Genomic DNA, 27,859 nt, shown 5'->3' with positions numbered 1-27,859 from the left:
TCTGAGAATCGGATGGGGAGAAAGCATCGGCTGAAAAAGAGAGCAAGAGCAAAGGGAAGTGTGGAAGAAAGACGGAGAAGCAGGAATAGACTCAAACTTTATGCAGGCACACATTTTGCCAGCAAATCCTGTCGTGTTTGCTGCAGACCTCATTCAGTCATTCAGACCTGTAGGTACTGAATTCAATACTTCCATCACCGGCTGCACAGCTACAGGAATATAGAGACGCGTCCTTGGGTCTTTAAGCACCAGGATGTATGCAGCCATCAAGTGCATATTTAAGTCCTTTCTAACAGGAGACAGCGTTTTTTGAACAAGTCGTGCAGCTACAGTAACGCTTCATTAGATAGTTGGCTACAGCTGATAACATCTACCAGCGATAGCCGTCATTTCAGGCGACAACATTGATAGTCGCGGACGAGAAAGAGGCCTCTTTTTGTCTCATCCTTGAAATCAGGGACCCTTTGTTTCAAAAATACTACAAATTCTGAGTAGCAAATTGGGCACCATTGTTTGTGTTTTTTTTCTCTCTGTTGTACCAGTAGCTTGAGCATCTTTTGAGTTTGACTCTGAGTGATTGTGATATTTTGTGACCCAGACACTTCTTATTTTTACAAACAATAAGTCAAAGATTGTATTTGCAGCCTTTACTAGTATACATATAGAGCATACTGTACTGGACAGGCAGCATGCGTAGCCTACATCATCATCCACATCAGATCCTGTGGGTGGAAAACAACACACAGAATATACTCCATATGATTGTGCTGATCATGTGCAGTATATTTATGGGCACAAATTTCCTCCTCCAGCTCTCCCCCAGTTGTAAAACAAACACGGCTCTTCTAGATGAGCTCAGCTATAGATTAAAGCACTGGATGAATATTCATCACTCGTGTTAATAGCCAAAGGAGGGGGAGGAGGAGAGGGAAGATCTGTTCGGGAGGAAGATTGTTAAGCCGCTGCAATTTATTAATAATGCTGATTATAATCTGAGGGGTTACTCTCACCGTGGCCTTTCTTTTGATATTTATCCCTCACCCTCTCCTTGGCTTCAGAAGGATGCAGTGCCAACTCCTAAACTGAATTACATTAACTGAAGACCAAAATAGACAGGGTGGAGAGAGGACGTGTTGACTAGGGATGGGAATCTTCACTGGTCTCACCATTCGATTGCGAATCGAATTGATTCCATATCACGATGCATTAAAATGTCCCCTGCTCAATATTATATTTTACAACACATGGTTTTCATCAACAGATTCAAACAGTCACATATGTATGAACTCCCCTTTTTATTGTATCTGCTCTTAAAGTGCCCATATTATGAAAAAAATATATGAAAGATTTTCTGGGATTTGGGTTGTTATTTTGTGTCTCTGGTACTTCCACACAAATACAAACTTTTGAAAAAAATAAACATCCATGCTGTTTTGAGTGAGATACGGTTTCTGAATGTGTACTGCCTTCAGTCTCCGGGTGAGCTGGTCAAAATCTGCACGGCTTTCTACGTCACTAGCCGAAACGAGGGGCCTAGGGGGCTAACCGTTAGCATGCTAGCGCGCTAGCTCGTTCTCAATGGCAAAACACTGCTACGACACACAAATTCACCCTAATCTACAAAATAAATTGTATAGAATTACTTACAAGTCCCTGTTCTGCAGGTATTCCATGCAAAGTTGGAAGTGCGCCCTCGTTAAGAAGAAGTCTCCCGGCTAATCCTGCCTAGTACAGGCCGAAGTTGGAGAAACAAACGGCTAGCTCATGTAATCCTTACCTAGCTACTGCGCATGTGCGACTGACAACAAAGATGTTACAGAAGTTGAGAGGTCTCACTCTGTAGCTAAAACAGAGAGCTCAACACACATGGTGAAAAGAGGAGCTGCAGCAATGGGCAGTACAACAAAAATATGGTGTTTTTTGAAAATTAAACCATGTAAACCTATTCTGGTACAACCTCAAAATACAATTATGAACCTGAAAATGAGCATAATATGAGCACTTTAAAAAAGACACTTCCTGAATGTAGCGGAGTCTGAACACAGCAGACAACGGACAAAAGGCAATAAAACCCCCGGAAAATCAACAAGCAACATCGGTAGGCAATAATCAATTATGGTCTGTCATGGGGATGGACCGATTATCGGCCCTGGCAGTTTGCAGATTATCTGTATCTGCGTTGTATTGGCCTGATAACCGATGAAGTTAATGAATTAAAAAGTGCTCTACTTTGGCTCCGCTACAGCTCTGTGTCTGTCCTTCTGCTTCGGTTGCTCTCCCCCGCTGAGTCTGACCTAATGTCCCGTCCACAGCACTATCTGACTATCTGTTACTGGGCTTTATGTTAAAAGTTTCTCATTTATTTAATAATTGCTTAAAGCATCTAAACAAAGTTTTGTGTTGGAGTTTGTAACATTCCAAAATCTTAATTTTGACTTTAAGATTTTCATTTTCACTCGGTTATCGGTTTCACTGACGACTAATAATCGGCCTTGAAAAACCAGTATCGGTCGATCCCTAATCTGTCACTGCATCGATGCCGAATCGCCTACGTCTGCATCCCGATGCATCGATGTGATGATTTATTTCAGCACCCCTAGTGTTGAGGTGTCCTCTTGTTTGGGAAGCAGACGATCCTACGCATCAGCTGCTGGTGTGTCTCGCTGACCATCTGTCAGGGACAGCTAGATCAGGATGGCAGCGCTCCAAACCCTCCCTCTTCCTCTCCGTATCACTCTCTGTGGCATTCATCTTTATGTATATCACTCTCGCTCAAGGTTCATAGCTGATCATTACCAGCCAAATGACGCTTCATTTCTCAGTGTCACGTCCTCGGTTGGCCTCGCCATCCTGCTTTTATAACAATCTTAAGGCCCTATTTTAACGATCTAAGCGCACGGCGTGAAGCGCTTGGCGCATCTGAGTTTAGGGTGTGTCCAAATCCACTTTGGCAAGGGTCTGTGCGCCGGGCGCATGGCTCAAAAGGGTTGTACTTAGTGTCTTCATTAATTCATAGGTGTGTTTTGGGCGTAACATGCAATAAACCAATCAGAGTGTCATCTCCCATTCCCTTTAAAAGCCAGGCACGTTTGGACCTTGGTGCATTGCTATTATGATGGCGGATTTGCACTGTAATATTTTTATTTATAATCTTTTGCATGTTTGTGTGCTGCTGTGCTTCCCTGTATGTGTGTAACAAAGTGTGCGTGCGCTGTGCATAAGCCTAGGCACATTTGACTAATTTGCTGTTAAAATAACAATGAAATGCTGCGCTATTGACTTTAGACCAGGTTTTTGTTTGTCAATGGCGCAATCACTTCCCGCTGCCTCAAGATAGCAATACTCCCAGAATGCACCTGAACACATCTCCCTGTAGGACTAGCACGCCCATGGGCGCAAAGATGGGCGCAGGTGCATTTGCTATTTAAACGACGTGGGCGCTGGATGGGGAAATTTACAACTGCGTCACTTGCGTCACACAAAGACACTTGCATTGGGCTTTGCGCCGCGCTGCGCCAGGTGCAAGATATTGCCCTTAGTGTCTTTACTAGAATTTATCCTTAACCTTACTGTACTGTAACAAGAATACATATCCGAAAGCTACACCTACTTACCTTGGATCTGCACTGTAATACTGTATTGGTCCAAATTTTTCTCCTGGAAATACGTCTGAAAAAGTGGGGTCGTCTTATAATCGGGATCTAGACCTTCAGCTGTTCAAGCGGCAGAGGCTGGTTTTAGAACGTAAGGGACGTCACCTGTTTCAGCAGCCAATAGAGAAGTCAGCTGGTAAAGTCAGCTATAAACCAAAGAAATGATCCATAATCCATTTTATTTTAATGTTAAAAACAGTGAGTTGAAATGGCCGAATTTTAGACGGAACCCTCAACCCGTTATATGGTCAAGCCAGAGAGAGAGAGACTGAAGAGAGAGAGAGAGCACCCAGCAGCGTTAGAAAAAAGCCGTGAATCAGAGAAATACAACGTCTTTTCGCCGATTCATCACTAGAAGTGCAACTGTAGCAAGCATCTCACTATCACTAACGTTATCCACGTTCATATTTAGACGCAACAAATGATATATCCAGCTACAAAAAAAGGCCTAAAAGTCGGAAGTTAGCTAATCGTCTTATAATCAGGGTCGTCTATATTCGGACCAATACTGTACTACAAATATAAAATTCACTGAAGAGTACATTAATGGTTGTTAAAATTGCCTTTTTTCCACACTATTTTAGATATGTTCTATATTCATTAAATACTACTATGATGTCTACACTGAATGAAATATTCAAACCCAAGACTCCCAAGACTTTTATGGCTGCACCATTTCATGAAATAAATATATTCTAGATATCTCAAATTCTGCATATTTGGTATCTTTGGAAACGTTTTGATCTCTTTTAGAATTTCAAATAAAGTTCTTTGGGTTTAAATAATGTTTCAGGCTGCGTACGAGTTTTAGGTCTTGCTATATGAATAGAAAACATTAATATTTATATTGAAAGAAATCGTGCCCTACTGGCTCACGCAAATATTACGAGCAACATACCTTATGTCAGTGGCAATGGTATTTATAAAGCACCTTTCATTACACATGAACTCAAAGTGCTTTACATAAAAAAACACTTATAGACACTAATATTGTCACAATAGTACAACATAACAACATGGCCTCTAATGAAGTTCACCAGCAGCAGCTCGCCCAGTCTTATTCATTTCTTTAACGTACTAGTTCACACAACAAGTGTCAAAAAGGCTTCAACAATACCATTTCTTTTACTGATGGAGCAACACAAATAACGTGTTGGGGCATTAGTTTGAGGACAGCTATCTTCTCCATATTTGCTGTGTTGTACTCTGCAAATTCAGATTACACTTTTAGTTAATCCGTTGATGTCTTAATATCTATTTTCTTGCGAGCGTTGATGCCATCTCAGTTGGAAAAATTTCAGATTTCTGTCACTTTACACAGCTTCTCCTACCTTCCTTATCCTCTAAGTCAATATTTTAATGGAAAGCTTTTATCTGTCCCAGGTCGCAAATCCCTGTCTAAATGTAAACAAAGTGTTTCTGCTTGGCTGTAAGCTACGACTGACATTCATCAGTTTTACTTTAGCATGGCTTGGGGAACATTTGTCCTTATGTCCCCTACGTTCTGCTTCTGTTGCTCTTTATGTGTCATTTACCCTTCAGCAGCATTCATTGGCTCAATTGCACTCCATTCACCCCGTCTCACAAACACGGTGTAGCCATTTTCTGAAACTGTGCCCCATGTTGCCTTGGGCTAAATCCTTACCGTTGGTGCATTGGTGCGTCCCACTCACCCAGTTTAAAAAGTGACCCTCCATTTACCCACATTTAAGGTCTTGGTCTACATTTATATACATCACAGTACATTATTGACAGATAGGCTAGTTAGTTAGTTTTAGAGTTAAATATTTGGCTCTAGAAGCTAGGGACTATACTTGAAGGGCTAGTTGGTGAGCTACTAGCCTGGTTGACACCAGACCCTTCTCAGTTGTAACTGAGAGTGGGTCTGGGCAAGGTAATTCACAGCCCGTTTCCAAAGGGGCGTCACCAACGGAAGCCACTCAAATGCCTCTGGGCGCAATTGGATAGTCCTTCAACCAATCAGACTAACGATCCGGGTGACGTGGCAGCGACAGCGGCATCAACGGGTTGCTTCGTTCTGGTGGCCGTCACGTTGAATGTAAACAAAAAGCTGCTTGCCGTCGCTGTGCTATCGTCATCGTGTTAAGCCCGCCTCAACGGTTGTGATTGGTGCCTCGATTTGGAAAAATTGGAATTGGGCTTGAATGGGCTCTTGGCCAGACTGACTTGCAGAGCAAATCTCAGATTTGCCGGAAGTTCGTCTGGGTTTTCCCAGGCTAGTGAGCTACTGCTGTTGGCGACCAACGAGCCTTGCTGGAGAATCTGCAATCAGTGGATTTGCTAGCAGGGATCAAGTAAAAATGTGACTAGGCGTTTACTGACCAAAGTAGGCCTACTGTAAAACGTGGCCAAGAAGGCTTGTAAGCCTTTGAATCTTTATTGCAACAGTCATCGAAACCAATTGCCTTTAGGTTCCGGGAATTAAAGGAACTTTTCTTTACAAAATGACTTTAACATTATTGCTTTAATTAAAACCTGTTCAGTAGTCAGACATATCATGGGCGATGTACAGTAGAACCCAGCGTTTGATGGTGTTTCACTATTAATAGAAGTCCCTTTCTGTAACAAACTAAAGATGAAGTAGGTTTTTGATCACGTAGACTAGACCTTTTAAAATAGATTTCAGTGGGGCGTCCGGATAGCTCACCTAGTAGAGCGTGCGCACCATGTACAAAGGCTCAGTCCTTGGTCGACTCCGACCTGCGGCCCTTTGTTGCATGTTGTTCCCCCTCTCTCTCTCCCCTTTCACATCTTCAGCTGTCCTATGTAATAAGGGCCTAAAATGCCCAAATAATAATCTTAAAAAAAATTGATTTCAATACAATTTATTCACCACTGCAAGAAACTCTTAAAAGTTGTAAAACTCTGCTTGTCTCCCCCATAGTGTGGTATAAGTACTCTGATCCAAGGTCAAAACCACTTATCCACTAAAATATTGATGATACATGGAACATGTTTGATGGCAGGGCTCTCTGCCAACTACTACATCTCCCCCTACTCGCACCGTCCTCCAGCCTACAGTAGAGCTCTTCCCCTGGGGCAGGACCACTCTGTCCTTTGCCTCTCCTGGACGCTCCCATTGGAGGATCTTTGGGCATGGGTGGGGGGTTTGTTAACGGCTCAGGAGCTGTCCTAAAGCGAGAGGAGGGAGGGGGAATTTAGAGCGAGTGATTTATAGAGGAGACAGAGGAAGAGGGAGAAGCAGGTAATCAGAGCACGACGGCAGGGCAATCTGTACGTGTGTGTGTGTGTGTGTGTGTGTGTGTGTGTGTGTGTTTTAAGAACTAGCAGAGAAATAAGTGCGAAGGCTCGTCAGTATGCTCGTCAAAGCTGGATACACTCACCCTCTCTGGGTGAGAGGAAAACGTCCAGAGTATTTTTGCCGAACGAGCCAAACTAAGTGATGGCGCTGCGTACAGCTTGTGAATGTGTCTGTGTGGCTGCGAGGCGGTGCTGCCAGCCTGTGATTAATCTACCACTGTCTGTCTAATTACCACCCATGCCCCCTCCGTGTTCCTCAGCTCTGCCGTAGACCCACTGACCCACAACGGAAACTCACTTCTCCCAATGCAAATTAAAGCCCTGTAAATATTTGCTTTTAACTCTTAACTCCGACACATTGTTTCCAATTTTGCGCTCCAGCGGTCTGCAACCCCAACACCCACTCCTCCACACACACACACACACACACACACACACACACACACACACACACACACACACACACACACACACACACACACACACACACACACACACACACACACACACACGTACACACTTCCTGCTCACACCGCCGCTCCCCAACACTGATGTCTCTGCGTGTACATCCCTGTGTTGTCAACAAGTTCACTGACAGCCCCTACACTCTCCTCCTGCTCTGTCTAGCCCTCCCTCTGTCTCTGCATCCTCCCATTTTGTTTGTATTGTCAGCCCATTCTCTCCTCCATTGTCAGCCTCCATAGAATAGAGTCTGGGGAAGGAGGGAAGACAATGCACAATTTATAAAAAGAGAAAGGCTGAATAGATTTAGTAAAGTTCGATGTGATTTCTTCAACATGGCTACAAGTTGAAATATAGTCATCAAAGTGCATTTAAAACACACGTCTTGAAAAAAAAGACTTTGCCCAATTGTAAAGGGGAACTCATTTAATTTTACACGTTTGTTTAAAAGAGGTACAGCCGTGTGTGTAAAAAAATAAATAAATAAATAGTTGCATTCAGCTAAGGTTAAAGACAAGTTTGAAATTGAAACAAATCTGTGGAGGCTCCACGCAGAGCTTTCTTGTGCGTTGGTGTGTGCGTCGATCTCTTTAAGAGAATAGCAGGGCCGGCGTGTGTGTGTGTGTGTGTGTGTGTGTGTGTGTGTGTGTGTAGGGGGGTCTGTAGCAAATCTGTAGCAGGAAAAATTAACCCTTTCCTTGATTCCATGTTGCTTATGGAGAAGGAGAACTTGGAAATGAGTCTGTGGGAAATGCTACGCTACCCAGCCACTTCCGAGCGACATGCGTCACCACGATGTGTAGTTAAATTTTTTGGGAGGTGCACGTCAGGCTACGGCATAGGGTCCGGCGTAGGGTCCGGCGTAGGGTCCGGCGTAGGGTCCGGCGTAGAGTCCGGCGTAGGGTCCAGAGTAGGGTCCTGCGTAGGGTCCGGCGTAGGGTCCGGCGTAGGGTCCGGCGTAGGGTCCGGCGTAGGGTCCGGCGTAGGGTCCGGCGTAGGGTCCGTGTCTCCATGCACCTACGTACGCAGCCACTGCGTAGTTTTTACGCAGAAGCATAAATCACGCTTTAGAAAGAAGTGATGTCACCCGACCTCTGTAACCACCTCTTTTTTGCTCGAGGCTAGCTGTTCAAGGCTACATTAGACACTACTATCAGGGCTAGGACTAAATATCTCTGGTCCTGCTGAGTTGATTTTTCATACTTTGAAAAAAACTATCCATCCTGAGTATGACAGTGTTATAGGAGTGGGATGAAGAGCAGGTTGATCTTTTAAGATTTGCTTATCTTCTCACCTGAAAATCAGGTTTATACACAGGAAAATGTATACATTTTCCTTTCAAGTGGAGATACACGTATACATACATGTATCTCCATGAAATCCTTACGTGCCATTGAAAACCTAGATGCATGCATAGTGACATTACCTGGCTTCAAAGTATATGATTTCATTGAAACTACTTCATATGTTTTAGATGTTTTATTCAATTATGTATTTTGATTGATAACAATAAAATAATCATGCATGTTTGTTTCTTTATAAGCTAGAAAATTCCACGGACTAAGGCCGGTTGTATTCAAACGCTATTGCAAAAAAATAAATAAAAACAGAAGGCTTATAACCGCCATGATCTAACAATGTTGCTCAATGTTAGTTGATTGGTCTGCTCTTTATAGGTCTCCATCTTCCTAACATACATCCTCCCTTCAGCTATGTGTTGAATTCTGGCCCGAGTGAGAGAGAGATGGAGGGCTGAAAAATAATAAAAAAATAAGGCATTAACAGGAGCCAGAGTGAGCACTGACCTGGCCGCCGGCTCTTTTCTATTTGGAGCCCACACAGAGGCTGTCAGCATGACGGAAAACATACAAACACACACACACACACACACACACACACACACACACACACACTTATGTCCTCCCCATCTCTTGGCATTAATGTGGCATCTGCAGAGATAAAATGGCCCTTTTTCTGTTCAACCACTCAGCATCCACTCTACCATGCCCTCAAAATTACTTTGCGATCAACACATCAAACTGCTGTCAAGCGCACACACACTGACAGCACGGACATACGGACTCCAAACAACATCAGATTTTTGCGTAAATATATAAATACGCGGATACGTGCATACGGACAAATTTCCAAACAGTCACATGGACATATTGACGTTCAAATGTCCAATTTTCATGTCTCAGCCTTGATGTATTAATTAGCAAATGTAAAAACAAATGAGCTGATTCAAATACTGTCAGACCTTGAACTCCTTGAGATGATAATGAGCCTAATGTATTTGTGTGTTCGTGCTTGGCTGACATGGTAAATGTGCAGGCACTTTGTTCATGCAACTGCTTTGATTCGTCTTCATTTGTCTGCCGGTCTGTCTTTCTTCCTCCTGACCCTCAAGATAAGGCAGTTACTCTGGCCCTCATCCGTCCAGCACCCTTCACGCACTGAATTCCTGCACCACCTGCCTGGCAAAGTCAGGTTATTATCTATCATTAAGTTGAACCCAGTGCACTGACAGACCGACTGGAAACACAAAACGGAGAGAGAGTTGGCAAGCAATTACAGGCGAGGACTTAGTGGGTGGTTCTGCGGCTGTATTGGAGTAGAATTGGGTGGAATTGGTTTTGGTGGGATTTAGATTGTGCTCGGTAAGCTATGTGGCAGAATGGTGATGGATTCGATTCTGAGACTGCGATCTCCAGGCTGATTTGTCCACTGGAGGGAAACTGGGGAAACATTTGAGCAAAAGAGCCACAAACCATGTATGTATTGAGAAAACAGACAGCAGAGAAGAGTACAGCATGATATGTTACCTTACCGACAAAAATGTATAAGTAGCACAGAGTATTGTCAAGTAAGTTGTCACTGAAGGTTTGGTATAGGTCTTCACTGGTCCTCCTGGTTCCCTGTAACTGAAAGACCAAGGATTTGAGTCCAAAATGTGTTCAGTGTAACTAACTGGGTCCAGGTTGGGTTCTGTTCTATAGCCAAGGGTTCAGGCCAATGTTTTATCATACTCTAATACCTGAGTTAACAACTCTGATGAAATGGTGTGTCCAACCCACTCTTAGTGTCAGACACCGACGCAAAAATCCCCCTTTAGCATCTGTATGGGACGTGCTGTTACATGACGTAGTATTAAGATGGTAGTGAGTAGTATGAAAGACCGAAAATCCGCGTACGGAGGACAGGACTCAGAGCGTCCAAAAGTGACACCTAGAGTCCCGACCAAGCACGTCTAAATATGACGCCAAAGGCTAGACGCGAAACCCGAGAGCGTCAAATAGTGACGCCATGAGTCCCGACCCAGAGCGTGTAAATATGACGCTAACAAAGACTTTGTACGTCAATTACAAACGCCAAAGGCACCCGACCAAGCGTCGCTTTTTGCCGCAATGTGAGTAGAATGTGTTGGTGCGTCATAATCATTACAAGAGAAATGCGCGTCCTCTGAAGTGATGAATTTATATTGGTCCTTTTTTTTTCGATCAGGGCTGCTTATTAAATCATGGAGTGTTCTGTTATAAGTTGTGTTTGAGTACACTGTATTTTGGGTTAGGTCTATTTTTCTTTGGGTTTTTCTATTTCTGTCTGGTTCTGATGGTCCTTTGATCCCTTTTTTTAAAAAAAAAGTAATGTTGCAGGTTGAGTTTGGATAGATTTTCCATGGGTCTGTGTTGGATCTTGGTCCAATACAGTAGGCTTTAGTATTGTTAATTTTTTTAGTTTTTTATTAAAGCTTATTAAAGTTTGTTTTTTTATGATTCGTCCCGTCTTGGTTTACTTGGGCTTCATGCAAGTCCTCGGGTCCCATTTGGATTGAGTCTCATTTTTGTCAACATTAATGTTCAGGTTTGGTAGGTTTTTTCCAAGAGTCTGTTTTGGATCTGTGAAAACCTTGATCTCTGATCTGATTTGTACTTGTCTTTACTTATTCTTTAATCAAATGGTTCTTCATTCAAATTCAACCTTGGTCTTGTAATTCTGCTGTGTTAGGGCAGCATTTAACATTCGAGAAAGTTGGCTTCTTTTGTTGAATGAAAAGAAGGTTTATCTTTAAGGTGTTAATATTGCTACCGGCACTCATAAACCATGTCTTACTTTGTCTTAAAGTCCAGCAGAAGAGCCAAATGCAAAACATAAAAGAGTATAGTTGGAAATGAAAAGGCTCAAGCATCAAACCATGTTCCACAAAATCACCATTTCCTGTTTGATTTATACACAAGTTAATTACACAACTTCATCTAATTTAAATCCACACACAGGCTTTAGAAACATAAAGGAACAATGCTTATTTCCTCCCAAATGAGGTGCAGTTTCAATCACACTCAGTGATCACACTGCAGTCACCCTGAGCAGAGACATGGCCTTCACATGGAAGATTAACAGCAGGTTAATTCGAGGAAGCCTTTGTCACAGCACATTAAAGTGGTGCAGAACACTCCTCACAGCAATTAACGATAACAAAGTGGGCCTGCTGTTAAAAAACATGGAATCATAAGCACTTTATCTCATTCTTTTCTTTAATATGAGCAGTGAAGCAGCTCTCCATGTCATGGCAACAACATCAAAGTCTGGTGTCAGTTTTGAAGTAGAGATCCGCAGAATAAAGGACAATTAATAATTTGTGGAATATGATCTCTGGCGAGACCAATGTTGTAATTAATGAGGGAGAAAATGTTCACACACACACAAGAGAAAGGCAAAAAAAAAAAAAAAAAAAACCTGCGAAGTGTAATGCAATCCAATTGTCCATTATCTATTATGCAGAATGTTCTAAAACTTAGAACAGTCTATTTTTGCTGGGACTTAGATGTTTCAAGACATAGTCTGTGTTACTGCGTTTTTATCATAATTATCATATACAATGTGTCACCAACACATTGACAGAATGGCAAAGCTTCAACACGCCTCCTCACAGTGCTTCCTGATCAATGCTACTTCCTCCGTTTTCAGGTTTGACTTGTTTTACTCTGTCTTGTGTTTTCACCCAAAGGTGATATCCCTTTAATAGGTTTGATGACCCATTTGTTGTTACACTACCCCACAGCGGATTCACTTCTTCAAAACGGTGTCAAATAAATCTAACCCCTCATTATTCCCTCGCTGCAAAGAGTTCTCTGTTAAAGGAGTATCACGTTGAGCAGTGTGGTTCATGTTCCTTCACTTTAAAGAAATAGTTCGACATTTTGTGTAAAATGCCTTTTCGATTTGACGAAAGGTACATGAGGAGATTGCTACCACTCTAATATCTGTCTATCTGGATGTGTTATTCTTAGGGTGATACAGATACCAGATTTTTTTCTAAACCTGGGTACAAGAAGGATCAAATGAATTTACCGGTTTGGCTGGCAACATTTTGATACTACTTGCGACTGGGATATTTCGGTCAATACCTTACGCTTTGTATCAACTCATTTGGCAATGGTTTAAATGTAACGTTCGTTCATATGAAAAAGTTACGCACTGAAGCTTTAAATGTATTAAGTACCTATACCCAGCCCTAGTAATTAGGCTACTGTTTGCTAACCACGTTGCCATATCAACTGATGATAATATGTCAATGCTGTGCTCATAGATTGTTTCCCCTGCCCCGTAGTGGCCAAATAAGTTTGACAGCTAGTTTATCTTAGCTTAGCATAAACACTGGAACAGGGGATTAGCTAGCCTGGCTCTTTCCAGAGGCAACAAAACCCACCTACCAGCACCTCTAAAGCTCACTGTTAACATTTCATATCTGTGTGATGAGTGTAGAAAAGACATATTGCGTTTTCTCTGGTGGTTATATGCAGCACTGTTTCTTGGCTGAGCGCATATTAATCATATGGATACAACAGTAATATCTTCTAATCTGCCCCTCTGCAAGAAAATGGAGCAGAGTTTCCCAAAATGCCAAGCTATTCCTTTAAGTATATCTAAAGCAATTAAAATAAAGGAGTTCAGACATATACCAGACATTAAGCTCCCTATTTCCCTTTCAGTTTAGGTGCCGGGAAAATGGTGTCTGATGTTGTACTCTTCAACAGATTCTGACGGATCAGTCATTCTGCTTTCTTCTCCACCTCACTGAGAAGTCTTTAGCTGTCCGTTCTGCGTTGTATGCTCAGAATTCGCCGTCGACTCCTCTTTTACACAGCATTCTTTTCTTTTTTTGCAGCAGCAGAGTGGATATTGACTGTACTGAGCAATGGTGAAATTGTTATAGCCTAGCCGTGGGCCTAATAATAAGACAATTACCGCAACCGTCTATTGGAATTTGTCAGCAGACAGGAGACATTTCAGGTTAACAAATTAAGCAACAAAATTGTATCACTTAGAGTTTTGTGTGGCAGATTAAAGTGTCTAACAGGTTGGGTTCTGGCCAACAGCCTTAGGTCCTAGTTTGACCACGTCGTCTCTAAGTGATGAACGGCACAGCTGTCTATGAGAGCAAGAGCTTGCAGGTTTGAGTGTCCTTAAGCATGGCGCCGGACACCTCGCTGCTTGCAGATTGTGCGTCGCTGTGGATATAAATGTTTGCTAAAGGCCCAGTTTGTACCCAATTTGAATAATGTTTGGTCATGGAAAAGATTTTCACCATTGTTTTGCATCTTTTTGTGCTCATCCTCAATCGTGTACAGCGTCACCCAGCCCTGTAGCAGCAGGGCCTGCAGTAAACGGGCTTGGTGAAAAGAAAATTGAAAATAGAATCCTTTGTATTGCTTTGTCCTCCAGAGGTTTCTCGGTGGAGCACATTTAGATGAGATACACCGAGTGAGAGAGGGCGGGTGCTGGGAAAGATGAGGTTTACACTGATGGTCTGCCACTGGACAACCCATGTGGTGTCCCCCCCCCCCTTTGCTCTCCTTTTCTCTCTGTTTTTGAGGAAAAACATTCTCCTGTTGACATGCATGAGTGTGCATGCATGTGATAGTGCTGCGCGAAATGCCCGGAGATGCAGTGTTTCAGGAGAACCCGTGCCTTTAAATCTTTGTCTGTCAGTGTGATAGTGTATGCTACTTGCACTCCAAATACCGCACACACTCCAGTGTATATACTGTATCTATCCTGTATGTCTGCATGGAGTGTCCATGCTCAGCTCTTCTCCCATCAGTCCCCACTTTGTCTCTCCATCTCTGCTTCATCAATCACTTAAGCTCCCCTACTGCTCACAGCGAAGCTGGACTAATTAGGCCTTCTAATTGAGCCAATTAGCAATTAAACACTCAGATGCACCCCCGAAAATCGGAAGGTCCCTCCAGGCACACTCACGCCTGCCAGAGCCTTGGATTTTTCCCAAGGATTCTGGCTTGTGTGGGCTTCTGCTGCCCTCTGTGCCTGCCCAGGCTTGAGGTGCAGGTTTAGGGCGAGAGCAGTCCAGTTGGCCCCCTCCGTGGGCCTTAGGATGGGAATCTTTTAGATGTCCACTTCTCTAAGAGGCCCCAAGGTCAGGGAAGCAGCGCCACACGTGGCTCTTACTCAAAGACTCTGAAGGGCCTCTACTCACTAGAGAGGAGCTTTTCATTAACACCAGGACCTGTTTCCTCTCCATCTACATTCTCACTTCTCATCTCTGATTTGTCTCTCGCTATCCCTGCTCCTTTATTTCTCTGCCTTCATCTCTGGCCTTCTATCTCCCAGTCTCTTTTATGTGTTTTGAAGGATGAAAGTTTAATGGTAAATGTGTGTGTGGGTGGGTGGAGCGCTCGTCCCTGCGCGCAGCGCAAAGCCGGCCGGCCTCTAGACTCTCTGTGGTTTAATTAGAGCACACATCTTGCTGCCCGCTTTCACTGTGAGAGGGTACGCTCGCAGACACACACACACACACACACACACACACACACACACACACACACACTGGCGCGTGGGTAGAACAACAAAGTCCACACTGAGAGGAACAAAAGGCGGACACCAATATATTTAGGCTGAACGCACTGTACCAAAAGAAGACAATGATGACAAAAGATTGCAGATTTTACAGACTCGCTGGCAATTACCGATTTCTGAGAGGACGCAAATGTGTTTTTACCACACCCCCCTCCCCCTGCAAGCACATCGTCCCCTCAAATAGCTTGTTGTACGGTACATAAGAACCTTTATTATTACATGAATGAGCCTTCTTATTTGTATGTCTTACATCAGTGTGAGTGAGAGCGCTCGCCTGCTCATCAGCCTATATACTCTAATTATCTGCCGTCTTGCCTCAGGGCACTCAACTCCCATACTTTCAAATTCAAATGGCTTTATTGGCAGTGGGAGAATAGGAAAAAAAAGACAACAAAAAAACACAGAGGCGCTTCAGTGGGTGCAGGCGATGCAATAATACGGTAATGATGACTTTAAATGGGACAATTATGGCATGGTGATAAAGCAAGAGAGAGCGTGAAAGAGAGAAAGAGGTAACGGTGAATTTTAAAAATCAGATAAGACGCAAATAGAGTGTGTGTGTGTCGGTGTGTGAACATAAAAGAGATTCCTTTGTTTTTCCTGTACAGTCTTCATTACTGCTAGGGTGTTTGCCCCCTTACCATTACATAACACCACCCAACAATGTTATGACGGTATAATCTCATCCATGCCTTGTGCATTTCTGACTGGGTCTGTTACATGAGGATTTGCCCATTTTCACATTAGAGTACATGAATGAGTATACAGTGTGTGGACACTCATTCATGTGTGGGTCAATTAAGGCTTACTGTGTGCGTCTCTGTGCTCTGCATGTAGCCCAAAAGTGTCCCGGGTTGTTATAAGCTGCTTACAGGCGCACATTATTGACTTTTGACCCTACTGGGCAGTGAAAGGCCCACCCTAATCTCTAGCCTCTACTCTGCTTGGACTCTACGCTTTCTCCTGTACTTTTTTTCTTTTTTTATCTCCAGAACCAGCACTGAAGCCTTTAGGAAATTAATAACCACAAATATTGAGGCATCAGTCGCAGTGTTGTTAGAGGAAGACTTGATGATAGCGGTGTGAATACATCAGCTGCACTACATTATCTGCAGAGATGTGTTAGGGCTAAGCTGGCAGGTTAAACACAGTTCACCTGGCGGGATTCGGGATGCAGGTCAGACCAGGACAGTTTAGGGTTTTCATGCATAATAGATATGGAGGGTTGTGTAGAAATGTGCACTCAATACATGGAGTATAGAGAACATGAGGATTTCCACGGGTTAGATAATCTTGCAAAAACCAGGCGAGCTAGAATGTGGTCACAAGGAATGCATTTCCTGAGTTCCCCTACACGCCGGAGAACTGCGCTTTTTCCATCTGTGATGTAATGATGTGAAGCGAAACACGTTGATGACCGCATGAAATGATCCCAAAATGAGTCCTTTTTTTATTATTATTATTTCTTTTATTATTTTCTTGATCTCAACAATACTGTCTGTTCATTTCCACCACTTTCATTTCAGGAAATATTTTTCACTCGGCAACAGTTGAAGGGGAAGTGTTGCGCTCACGACATTTAATATATTTCTGCTTCAGATAAACTATAATCTCTCTTATCTTTCTCTCTCCCTCACCCCTCTTTGCCCCCCCTCTCTTTCTGTTTTTATTTAATTGTTTTCTCTCTGTATGTGTCGCTGCCCTTTTATATCTCTTCCCTCCCCTTCCCCCTGTCTCATGCTGCAGAATTCAGTGGTCGTAAGAAACGTCAATCAAATGATCTGGATGATAGAAGACCAATAGGGATGGAACGCAACAGAACCATGGCTGGGGAAGCGTTTCGGCTCCTTGTTGCTCAGAATCAACACTGACCTGACGTCCCACACCGAGGGGCCCGGCCTCCTTTTCTCCAGCACCCCAAGGACCCTTCTTTCCCCCAGCAACTGCTTTGCCTTCCATCTCACCTTCGCTCTTGATCAGACCTCTGTAAAAGCTCCTTTTAGTCTTTCAGGGTCTGCCTGCTTTTGTTTTTAATCCCCCTCTTATGCTTTACCTTCCAGAGTGTTGGTCATAATCCCTATTCTCTCCCAAAAAATAAGACTGAAGTGCTCCAAAACAGACTAGAAGCAGGTGGCTGAACAGTATGAATCCAGTCATGTACCCCCTTCCACTTGCTCTGAGTAAACAAAGGCGGCGGGGTTTGTTGTCCAGGACGCGGCCCCTTAGTCTCATGACAGACTGGTGCCTAATGGGTGCGCTAGGCCTCATCCTCCTCTTCAGCCTGGCCTCGAGCCAGAAGATAGACCCTTCCAAACACCCCATAGTCACCACCAACTACGGCAAGATCCGAGGTATCAAGAAGGACTTAAACAATGAGATCCTGGGCCCCGTGGAGCAGTACCTGGGCGTCCCCTACGCCACGGCGCCCATCGGCGACCGCCGCTTTCAGCCGCCCGAAGCCCCGGGATCCTGGCAGGAGATCCGCAACGCCACGCAGTTTGCCCCCGTGTGCCCACAGAACGTCCACGGCGTGCTGCCGGAGATTATGCTGCCCGTGTGGTTCACAGACAACCTGGACGTGGCGGCGGGATACATCCAGAACCAGAGCGAGGACTGCCTCTACCTGAATGTCTACGTGCCCACGGAGGATGGTGAGTGGAGAGTATTGAATGAAGGTTTGGGGGAGGCTGGGAGATAAGGCATTTAATGGGAAGACTTAAGAGATAATTGACTGTTCGCTAAGCCCCAGTCCCCTTAGTGACTCTTGCTATGCCCGTCAAGCTTCCCATACTCGCCCAGTACATATTATAGTTTAAAATGAATACGGGGGCCGATTCATCACCGGAAATATGTTCCTTAAATCCTGCCATTCTGACAACAATGGGTCGTTCAGATTTGTAGAAATTGTTCTCTTCTCATTTCTAGGCACCGACCGTCTCTTTTTTTCAGCTGAAATGAAGCTGGCAGATATTACCTTCATGAGCTGGTTGGAAACGCGGAGGGGGATTCAAATATTCACTTGATGGCTACATAAAAAAAAATGTTGTGTGCAAACATCGAGGGCGAAAGCTACCTATCCCACCTATCCTATACCACACTCTTCCTATACAGAGTGTGGCTCTTACTGCACCGCTTCAACATGCAGAGAAATTCAAAGCTCGACAGGCCTGCCGTGCCTAGTTACAGTTGCTACGCTATGATTTGACAATCGCTTTTCAGGGTAGGGGCTTAGCGAACGGTCAATTAGGGAGAGAAGCCTAGGGAAGTCAACTTAATGTGGAAAACTCTTGTGAATGTTACGATTCTTTTCCAGGTTCATGCACTTTAAACATCATAAATATTGCATATGTGTGTGTTGGGGGGTAAGAAACAATATGCACAATATTCCATGGAGGGTCAAATACCTTTTCAATTACACTACCGTGGTTTTACAGAACATCCCATTCAAGGTGTTACAAAGCCAGAGAACAAAGGGCCGGACTGAATCCCTTTCCGGGTACTTTATGAGAAAAGGATTAGGTGACATTTGAATTTTCTCCCTTTTTTTTTCGTCAAGAACCCTCTTCTCTCAACTCACATCTTTCTGCAGATGTTTTTGCCTGCCCGGGCACTATTAGATGTGCGAGCAATAAAAGAGAAATATTTCCATTTTGTCGGCAGGTGTGATATGAAGAGCAGAGATTTCCATCACCCATCTCTCTCACTTTCCTTGCCCAGGGTATTGCAAGACGTGTTTGACATTTGTCTTTTCATTTCTGTTATGAGCTGCACAAAGCCAGCACCTTTCAAAAAAAGAGAGAAGGCTGTAGGAATCAGGTTGGTCAGAGTTTCCCAGGTGCAAAGTGTTTCTTGGTTTGACCTCAAACAACTGGAGGTCCTCAGAAAAGCAACTTACTTCACTAACACAATCGGTGTAGTGTGGACCAAAAGTGTTGTTTTTTTCATCAGCACATACACACACCGTTTAAACATAAAAATTCAACTAGAAAAGAATCCTGCATCGTCTGCTTTGACAGTATCAATATCACTGTGTGTGTGTGTGTGTGTGTGTGTGTGTGTGCCTTCATGTTTGTATTCATCAGAGTCTCTCCTGCTGTCTGTATGTGCACATTGATGTGTATGTCAGTATAGTGATGAGGCACTGATTTCCACCGTCCCTGTCAGCACTTCCATCACTTGACTGGACTTTTTTTTTTTTTTTTTAGCCCCTCACAGCTCAACAGCCTTTCTTCCGTCCTTCCTTCCTTCCGCCTCTCCACTCCAACACTTCAGCCTCAGCCCTCGACACCCCACCCGTCATCGCCACTTATAGCTCCTTGGGCGCATATAGAACACTATACATCAGGTCTTGAGTCATTTCACACTGTCGCACAGCTTGTTTTTTTTTCCTCTTGTTTTTTTTGTGTGAGATGTACGACTTGATGGAAATTTACAGAGAGACATACTCACACTCCCAGCTACTCACTGCTTACACACTGTCCCATTGGTGTACAGTGCACTCACTGGAAATGTCACACAGGTGTAAAATAGTGACTGTATATAATACCGAGATTGCAGCTAGAGCTGCAAAGATTAATCAATTAGTTGTCAACTATTGAATGAACTATTTTGATGATCGATTCATTCGGTTTGACTCATTTTTGATGAAAAAATCCTGCACTCTGCTCTTGCTGGAGCGTCACCGTTTATTTACAGAATATTTTAAACAACAAACATAACTGGGCTTAAATACATTTTGCCCCTCCCGTTCTGTGTCCCCAGGTTTGGCACAGTATGATGAAGAAAAAGAGAATTGGAAAAATTCCCTGATTGAATGTGCATGGGGGGCACCAAATGATTGTTCATTTTTATTTTAACATTAATCCAACATATTATTAGCAAGAAGAAATTTGTGGAAAAACTTACTGGCCCATTAGGATTCAGTGTGCCACATGTACAGAATGTTTAACATTAAAACATGAATTTCTAAAATCATGCCAACAATTATTTCAATAGCTTAGTATTCTATGCACTAAAAAGGTATGTATACTTTAGTCCGCCCTACATGTTATTGTTGGCCCAGTGGAGGTAGGTCTGTAGGTAGGTAGTTGCAGCCCTAATTGCAACTATATAGAATTAGGATAAATATGTCTTAGGGCACTATTTTGACGATGTAAGCGCACGGCATGAAGTGCATGGCGCAGGTGCGTTTAGGGTGTGTATGAATTCCCTTTTGCTAGTTTAACAGCGGAAAAAAGGGTCCGTGTGCCGGGCGCATGGTTCATAAGGGCAAAAAGAGCTGCTCAGTGGCCAGCAGATCAGACTGTGGTTGTACTGGGCAGCTTCCAGGTATGAACGTGGAACTGTGTGATTGTGATCAGGGCGTTCCTGCAAAAGAGATGCTGCCTCTCAGTGAACCTTCCCTGAATAAATAAAGGTAAAAAAAAAAAAAAACTGGACGGGAAACTGACAACTGCGTCGGTCTTAAACTAGCAAAGACACTTGCGTCGGACTACGCTGCGTGCAAGATAGGGCCCTTACCGTTAAAAACATGTAGTTGCAATATATGGACTTCATCCCTCTTCATCATTGCTGGTAGATTTATAGTGGTCAGGGCAGGCATGACACTGCTAGCCTCAGCACTCCTCCAACAGCTCCAGGATTGTCTTTCTCTTTGCTCCTCCTTTCCTCTGCTTCTCCTCCTGCATTGATTTGAAGTCATTATTTTTTACATCTGCTGGGAGAGGAGGGAAGGGAGGCGAAGAGGAAAGCAGAAGAGAGGGGAAAGAAGAGGGAAAAGCTTTTGGGCAGTAGATCAAAACTCGCAGGGGACACTCACCACCACACAACGTTGAATATGCTCCCATGGTAACACACTCATCCTATCCCATCTTCTCTTGCCATTGAACCCACTTCTATTCTTCGTACTTTTTAAAAGGAATGCTGCATCCCAGAATCTCCCGAGGCCTATACTTGTATCTTTTTTATAGGGCGCCCTTAAGACAGAATCCTTAAAAACCTCCTCTAATTTTAAGTGGATTAAGCCTGCAGAATTACTTCCTAATGCTGCCATCAGTGCAAATGGAGGAAAGTGGGACACTCTAACATGAATGTGTGTGTTTGTTCATAGATAAACAAATGCGCTAACATTTGGTGGTTACACATGGCTCCTTAATTAATACTTAAGCACTTAGTAAGTTGCTAAACTAGCCATGTGTTGTAATTTTTTCATTAAATCCGTTGCACTGATGAATAAATATGTTTCTGAATTTGTAATACTTAAGGGCAAAAAAAAAGCAAGAAAGGGAACATAACTAATATCTCTTATTACAGTAATAATACAAAATTACACTTGTTACTATCTGATTAAAGCTGGAGTGCGGGACTTTTACATATTAATTATGGTCCGTTACATTCAGGCCCTTGCCAAACGAGTTTACACAATGCAGATTAAGCCTATCACCGCCAGGCTGTCTGTAATTCTCAGTATGCCGCTGTTGTTCCCACGCTGGCGCACCCGAAGTGATGCGTTTTATGTCAACCAGCCAGAGCTAAAAGGGGCGGGAATGGGGGAAAGACCATAGCAAGGGAGCAGCAGCTAGGACTATGGCGGAAGAAGCTATAGCGGAAAATGCTCCAGATATATATATATACTAGCAAAAGGGAATTCATACACACCCTAAACGCACCTGCGCCATGCACTTCACGCCGTGCGCTTAGATATATATATATATAAACATAATAAAAGGATTAAAGTGATCGATCAGGCATATGTCATAAGCATGCGTCAACTGTCCACACTGCAGGTTTAACAGAAACTTGAAATCAAATATGCACTTGAGGATTTTAGTGCTTCTGGATGTTATTACTTCCAGTATACTGTATGAATATTTTAGAGCCTGGAGCAATATTTCTTGTTACTTCATCAATCTTAGGTTTTAACATTGCTCTCAACACATGCATCATTATTTATATATTATGATAAACAAGACAAACGGTATATACATGCAAATACAGAATACTCGTTGTGACCCTTTTACTTGGCAGGTTTTTTAAATAGTACAGTAAGTAGTTTTCTGTGATGGATGGCCCTGTCTTAGCTTTGCTAAGGACTCTATAAGAATGCATTGATGGCATGGATTGGAATACCACTATAATGTTATCTATATAAAGTGTTGACTATAAACCCAACTTGTACCTGTGGTAGAATATCAGGCCTTAGGACCCAGAGAAACTGGTTTTGCCCGCCGGCAGATTGCTCTTACACCAAACGCAGGGAGGGGCTCCACCGGTTCCCCTGGAGATGACATCCCATAAATCATAGCGAGAGGCTTTCATCTGGCTCCTGCAGAGTCACGGTGGATCGATGGACGATGGGGAAGGGAGGGAAAGACCGCCTGCTGCTGCCTAAGGCCCGCAGACAAACCGCATGCTTCTCTCAGCAGTCAGCAGCCACTAACACAGAGCAAGACTTCATGGTAAATAAGTCGGAGGAGCTGGACTCCACAGCCCTTAAATGGGAACTTGCTGTAAATGTTTTACCAACAAGCGAGATGGTTGTCTTTTAGATGTGGGATTGTGTCTTTTTAAAGTCTTCTAGTGTATGGTAAGCATTAGGAGGAACTGTGTTTGGGTTTCAGAAGAAGTCTAAGGCTGAATCTCAGTTCTCTTAAATTTCATCCACGGTTCCTCCACTTGCTTCCCTTCCTCGCGTCTTAGTCTGTCCCAACGAGGAAGCATGGGAGAGACAAAGGAAATCATGGGAGGAGAGAGGAAACAAGGAAATGTGCTTTCAGAGGGATCCAACGTCCTTTCCTCTGAAGCGTCACATGAATTTGTCAGCTGATCGGAGTTAGCAATGGCTTTCAGCTGCAAGGCTTCCGGGAAGGCTGCACTCGTGTTTCCTCGCTCGTAGCTCCTCAGGGATCCCTCCTCCATCCTCGCTCCTTGGGGCAGGAATATGAGCTTTCAGATGGCCTTTACAAAGTAGGGCCAGAACAACTTCCAGTTTGGCAGAGGCCCAAGGAGATATCAAATAAGAGAAGTAAGACTCAGCCTTAGACCATAGAAGTCTTGTCCGTAGACCCACAACACCTGCTGTGTAGCGTCTTTACTGGCTGTGTGGAGTCCACTCGTGCTTTAGCTCTTTACATTCATAACTGTGTCCTTTTCCTACTTGCTCAAAAAAGCTTGATTTAAAACCCCCTCGACCAGGCATCGCACTACTTTCTCACAACTTCTTCCGTTGATTATTCTTGAGAGTATTATCTTTTCCATATTTTTGCAGTGGATATTTTCCAAGACAGGGAAGCAAACCCAAGATGCACCATTTCATGAAGGGAAGCATATTTTTTGTATTGGTCTGTTCGTTCCTTCCTGTTACCTTCAAACCACTTCCCACCCATCTGTTCGACAATTTCTGATTGGCTTATGGCCAACCAATATACAGTATCAATACGCATGTCCCACATCCCAAGATAAGCTTTCAGATGGCTATTTCTGTAGGTTAACTTCACAAGAACCAGCAATCACCTACAGCTAGGCTGCTCTACGGCATCTAATGTTTGACAAACATGCAGCCACAGACGGGATACTCACATAAATTGCTCATAAAATGCTGACGTCCTGCTGGTGAGGGGTGTAAATAAGCATTCTAAAATCAATATAAAAAAAATATAAAAATAAATGAACGATTTGAATTCTAGAACAAAATAGACGAGCATGGATCTTGAACAAACAGAGACAGACTCGTCTACGCTAAGAACTTTATTGGTGGTAGGCTGAGGTTTAACCCTGATTAGCTGTTACAAAGTGCCTTTTGAGCTGCTAGTTCTATTCAATTAGTCCCGCTCGAGGAGGATATACATCAGTTTTGCCAGATAATCCCCGGGGATTTGAACCGCTAACCTCAGCGTTGTCAGCTCCGTGCTTCTTGGGCTGAGCTGCAGGGTGCGAGCTGGGGGCCTTTATGAATTATTCCATCCAATACTTCATCCATCTCCATGCATCAAACTCAAACCCCCACATCTCCCTGTTCTGCAATATTTCAATTTTCTGAGGAGATTCATCAAGAAGGGTTCAATACTAACAAAATAAAAGCGCGGCCGAGGGCTGCGCCGCAACGTCGGCATCACCAAAGGGCTAGAGATGAATAAATAAATCAAAGAGATAAAACAAACAGATAAATAATGGAAAGAGAGAGAGAAGTGCCAGCATGCAGCAGTGGATATATGATATATCCACATTTTTTTTTTTTTTCTTCTGATGCCAGATTATACTACTCCATCTCTTTCATTATGCCATCTCTTTCACCTGCCAGCCACACTTGATACCCTTTAAAGAACAAACATGGGACAAAAAAGGCATGATGGAGGGAAAAATACATCGCCATCTTTCTGCAGGCAGAATACACTTCCTATCAGAATGAACAATTGCTGTAACATGTTACATGGGTGCCTGTATCTCCCAAGGGACAGGGGAATGTCCGTCTCTCCCTCAGTATACTGTGCACACTACCCCAAAAGTTTTCTTTCATGTGAGCACACTCGCCAGAACTGAAGGAGACCGGCTTTATAAACAGACAAGGACAGACTGAGAAGCAGAGAGTAATAACTGAAGTCAGACGTCTCTAGGTAGTTGTCATATTATAGAAGATGGAGGTCAGAGCAGAGGGTCTCATCCACCCTCTGGTCCAACCCTCACAAACCAAATCTGACAGAGTCCATCTTTGCTTTTGCGCCTCCTCTCGTGTTTCACCTCCCTCCTCTCCCTCCCCTCGCATCCTCTCTGCTCTACCCTGAGGTTCAGTGGAGCAGACAGCGACAGGCCTGCGCGGTCAGAGGCTTTGTCTTTCTCCAGGAGGTGGTGAGGGTGAAGAGACAATCAAATCAGCCAGGGTTCCATTCATCTAGGACAGTCCTATACATTGCTAGTAAAAGGCCACTGGCAGCCACAGAGTGTACTAAAAGGACCAACACATTTAAGGTCCCATATTATGCTCATTTTCCAGTTTGACTAGAACATGTTTTCATGCTTTTATGCTAAAACAAAAAACATTATTGTTCTCATACTGTCTGTCTGAATGTACCTGTATTCACCCTCTGTCTGAAACGCCCGTCTCTTTAAACCACCCTCCCGAAAAAGTCTGCTCTGATAGTTCAGCGTTTCCGCGTGTTCCACATGTGCACCGTCATTGCAGCCGGGGAATGACTGTAACGGCATTGTAGCGGCACTTTGTACAAATATATAGTATAGTTGTGACATCACAACCGTACGGAAGTCCTGACGGCTCGTTTAAAGGCACAGTTTCTGAATACAGGCTGTGTGCATTTCTCTGATGGAGTGTTTGGATATTTATAGTGTTTTTATAGCACCTGGATCTGCTTTATAATCAAAATCTCACTTTTTACAATACCTTTTTGGACCTTTAACAACAGTTATGTGACTTAAAAATATTAGTGATTCTGAACTTGATGTTGATGTTTTTTTAATACAACTCTTGGTTACACTTTACTTGAAGGTATCTACATAAGAGTGACATGACACTGTTATGAACGTGGCATAAACATTATAAACAAGTCATGAACACTTATGACTTAACGCTTCTGTCATTAAGTGTCATTCGGTTTTTGTCATGACAACTTAGGGTTATGGTTAGAGTTAGGGTTCATGTGTCATGACCGTGTCATGTGTTCATGACAGTACCATGTCACTCTTATGTAGATACCTTCAAGTAAAGTGTAACTCAACTTTTTAGGCATCCACATCTCTGAATTGCCCACATCTCAGACTTGTTCAGCGATTGAAATAGGTTAGAAGTTGCCCGTCTTCCACCAGATGGAGAAGCAGTCAACCAGTCAGCTTTGTAGGTGGGGTTAACAATGGGGACATCACCCTCCTAGCTAGCTCGTGATTTTGTAGCTACACAACAAACAAAAAGATTGCGGAGAAAGCACTCGGCACGTCAGTAAAGATGCCAAGACGGTGCCCCAGGGGGAAAAAAGCTCTATCTCTGTTTGATATTAGCATGGATCTGAACGGTAACATCACTCCTTTCAGCAGAGAACTACAATATCCAATATTAACCATGAGCTGAGGGGAAGGAGAGAAGCGGGTTTTAAAATTGCTGACTGCTAAGCTGGTGTAGCCCGTGGGTTTGATGGACTGTTGAAATGGAGGAAAAAGGTTATTAGAAATGTGTCCAGAACTACTGAGGCTGACATGTCTTACAAGACAAATCATAAGTGTGCAGACAAAGAGAGGAGCTGGGCAGAACCGGCGTGAGAAAAGGGAGTCAGTGTGTGTCTGTGGGTGTGAAAGAGGGAGAGATAAAAAGCTCTTAATAATGTGTAGTGTGTGATGGACTTGTTTTCTTTCAAATCTTGCAGGGTGTTTTTAGATTTTGAGAGAGAACTGTGAAATTTCTCCTCGTGGGATGCAGTCCAATTTTATAATTGCGTATAGTTTTAAAAGTTTTGAAATCTGAGTGTGGACTAACATTTTACTTCCTTAAAGTGTATTTCTTGCGTCATTTGAGATGGTCGGCAATCCTGCAGAGATCCATTTGTTTACAAGTGTAGTGCACCATAACTGCATTTCTGCCCACTGCTTGAATCTTAACTGCACTATTGGTTATTTCCTGATTTGTAGCTCTTAAACACGCAACATTTTGATAACATGACAAAAGGCAAGCTAATATTTATTCTCTTTACTGATATTTATTTATTGTTTGTTTATCTGTGTCTTCTACGTTTTCTTCCTATCCCTTACTGCTGCAACAGTGTTTACCCATTTTCCCCATTGTGGGATTAAAGGTGCTCTAAGCAATGTCATGCATTTTTTAGGCTACAATATTTTTTTTTAGGCTACAATATTTTATTTTTTACAACATCTCCTCGCTATCCATGAGCTGCCTGTCCCCTGAACACACTGCGGTCTCTGTAGACAGCCCAGGCTCCACAAACGCCAACAAAAACAAACTGTACCAACCTGCACCACCAAACATAACAAACAGTGTTCCAGCGTTCCAGACAATAACCGACAAGAAGGATTTGGGGGTGGGGGTTGTGGGGTTATTGCGCGGAAGGGAGGGGGAGGAGACGGGATGAGGAGGAGGGGGGGGCGAGCTAGCCTCCGTTTTGTTTGACAATACTTTGAACGTCAACAAGAAGTGACGTCACCCAACATCGCTTGGAGCACCTTTTCAATAAAGGATTTTGAATCTTGAATCTTGTTAATTTACAGTATATAGTCACACAATTTATCACATCAAGTTGACGCCACGGTCAACAGATAAAACAAAAAAAAAAAAAAAACACATTAACACTTTCAATAAGGCACCCTTGCTATGTCATCAAAAATGAGATAGTTGGAAAAACAGAACAGCAATCACGATTATTATAGATGTTTTGAAAGTTTTGAATATAATAAAAAAAAAAACAGCATAATATGGTCCCACTGAATAGAAAATAGTGGTAAAAGGAGGACAAATATCCCCGGAAATGTATTAATTGCAGTTACACATAGACTAACCACACCACAATATTTGAACAAATTAGCATCCAGAATCCAGTAAATATCTAATCATTGAGAGGAGATATTTACAA

At 43.2% G+C, this 27,859-nt stretch overlaps 1 protein-coding gene across 2 annotated transcripts in view; it reads left to right on the top strand.

Moving 5' to 3' along the window:
• nlgn2a (neuroligin 2a) overlaps positions 1-27,859 on the top strand; it is a 214,469-nt gene that overhangs the window by 66,529 nt on the left and 120,081 nt on the right. For both annotated transcript variants that reach the window (XM_028564269.1, XM_028564268.1), the window contains one exon: positions 17,022-17,926. In XM_028564269.1, coding sequence (XP_028420070.1) covers positions 17,419-17,926 — 508 coding nt within the window. In that variant the 5' untranslated portion in view covers positions 17,022-17,418. The remainder of the gene's footprint in view (positions 1-17,021; positions 17,927-27,859) is intronic.

The sequence above is a fragment of the Perca flavescens genome, chromosome 19, assembly GCF_004354835.1.
Source record: "Perca flavescens isolate YP-PL-M2 chromosome 19, PFLA_1.0, whole genome shotgun sequence".
In the NCBI taxonomy this organism is placed as follows: Eukaryota; Metazoa; Chordata; class Actinopteri; order Perciformes; family Percidae; genus Perca; species Perca flavescens.
Note: the sequence above shows the minus strand (reverse complement) of the source record. Positions and strands in the feature narration are given on the sequence as shown.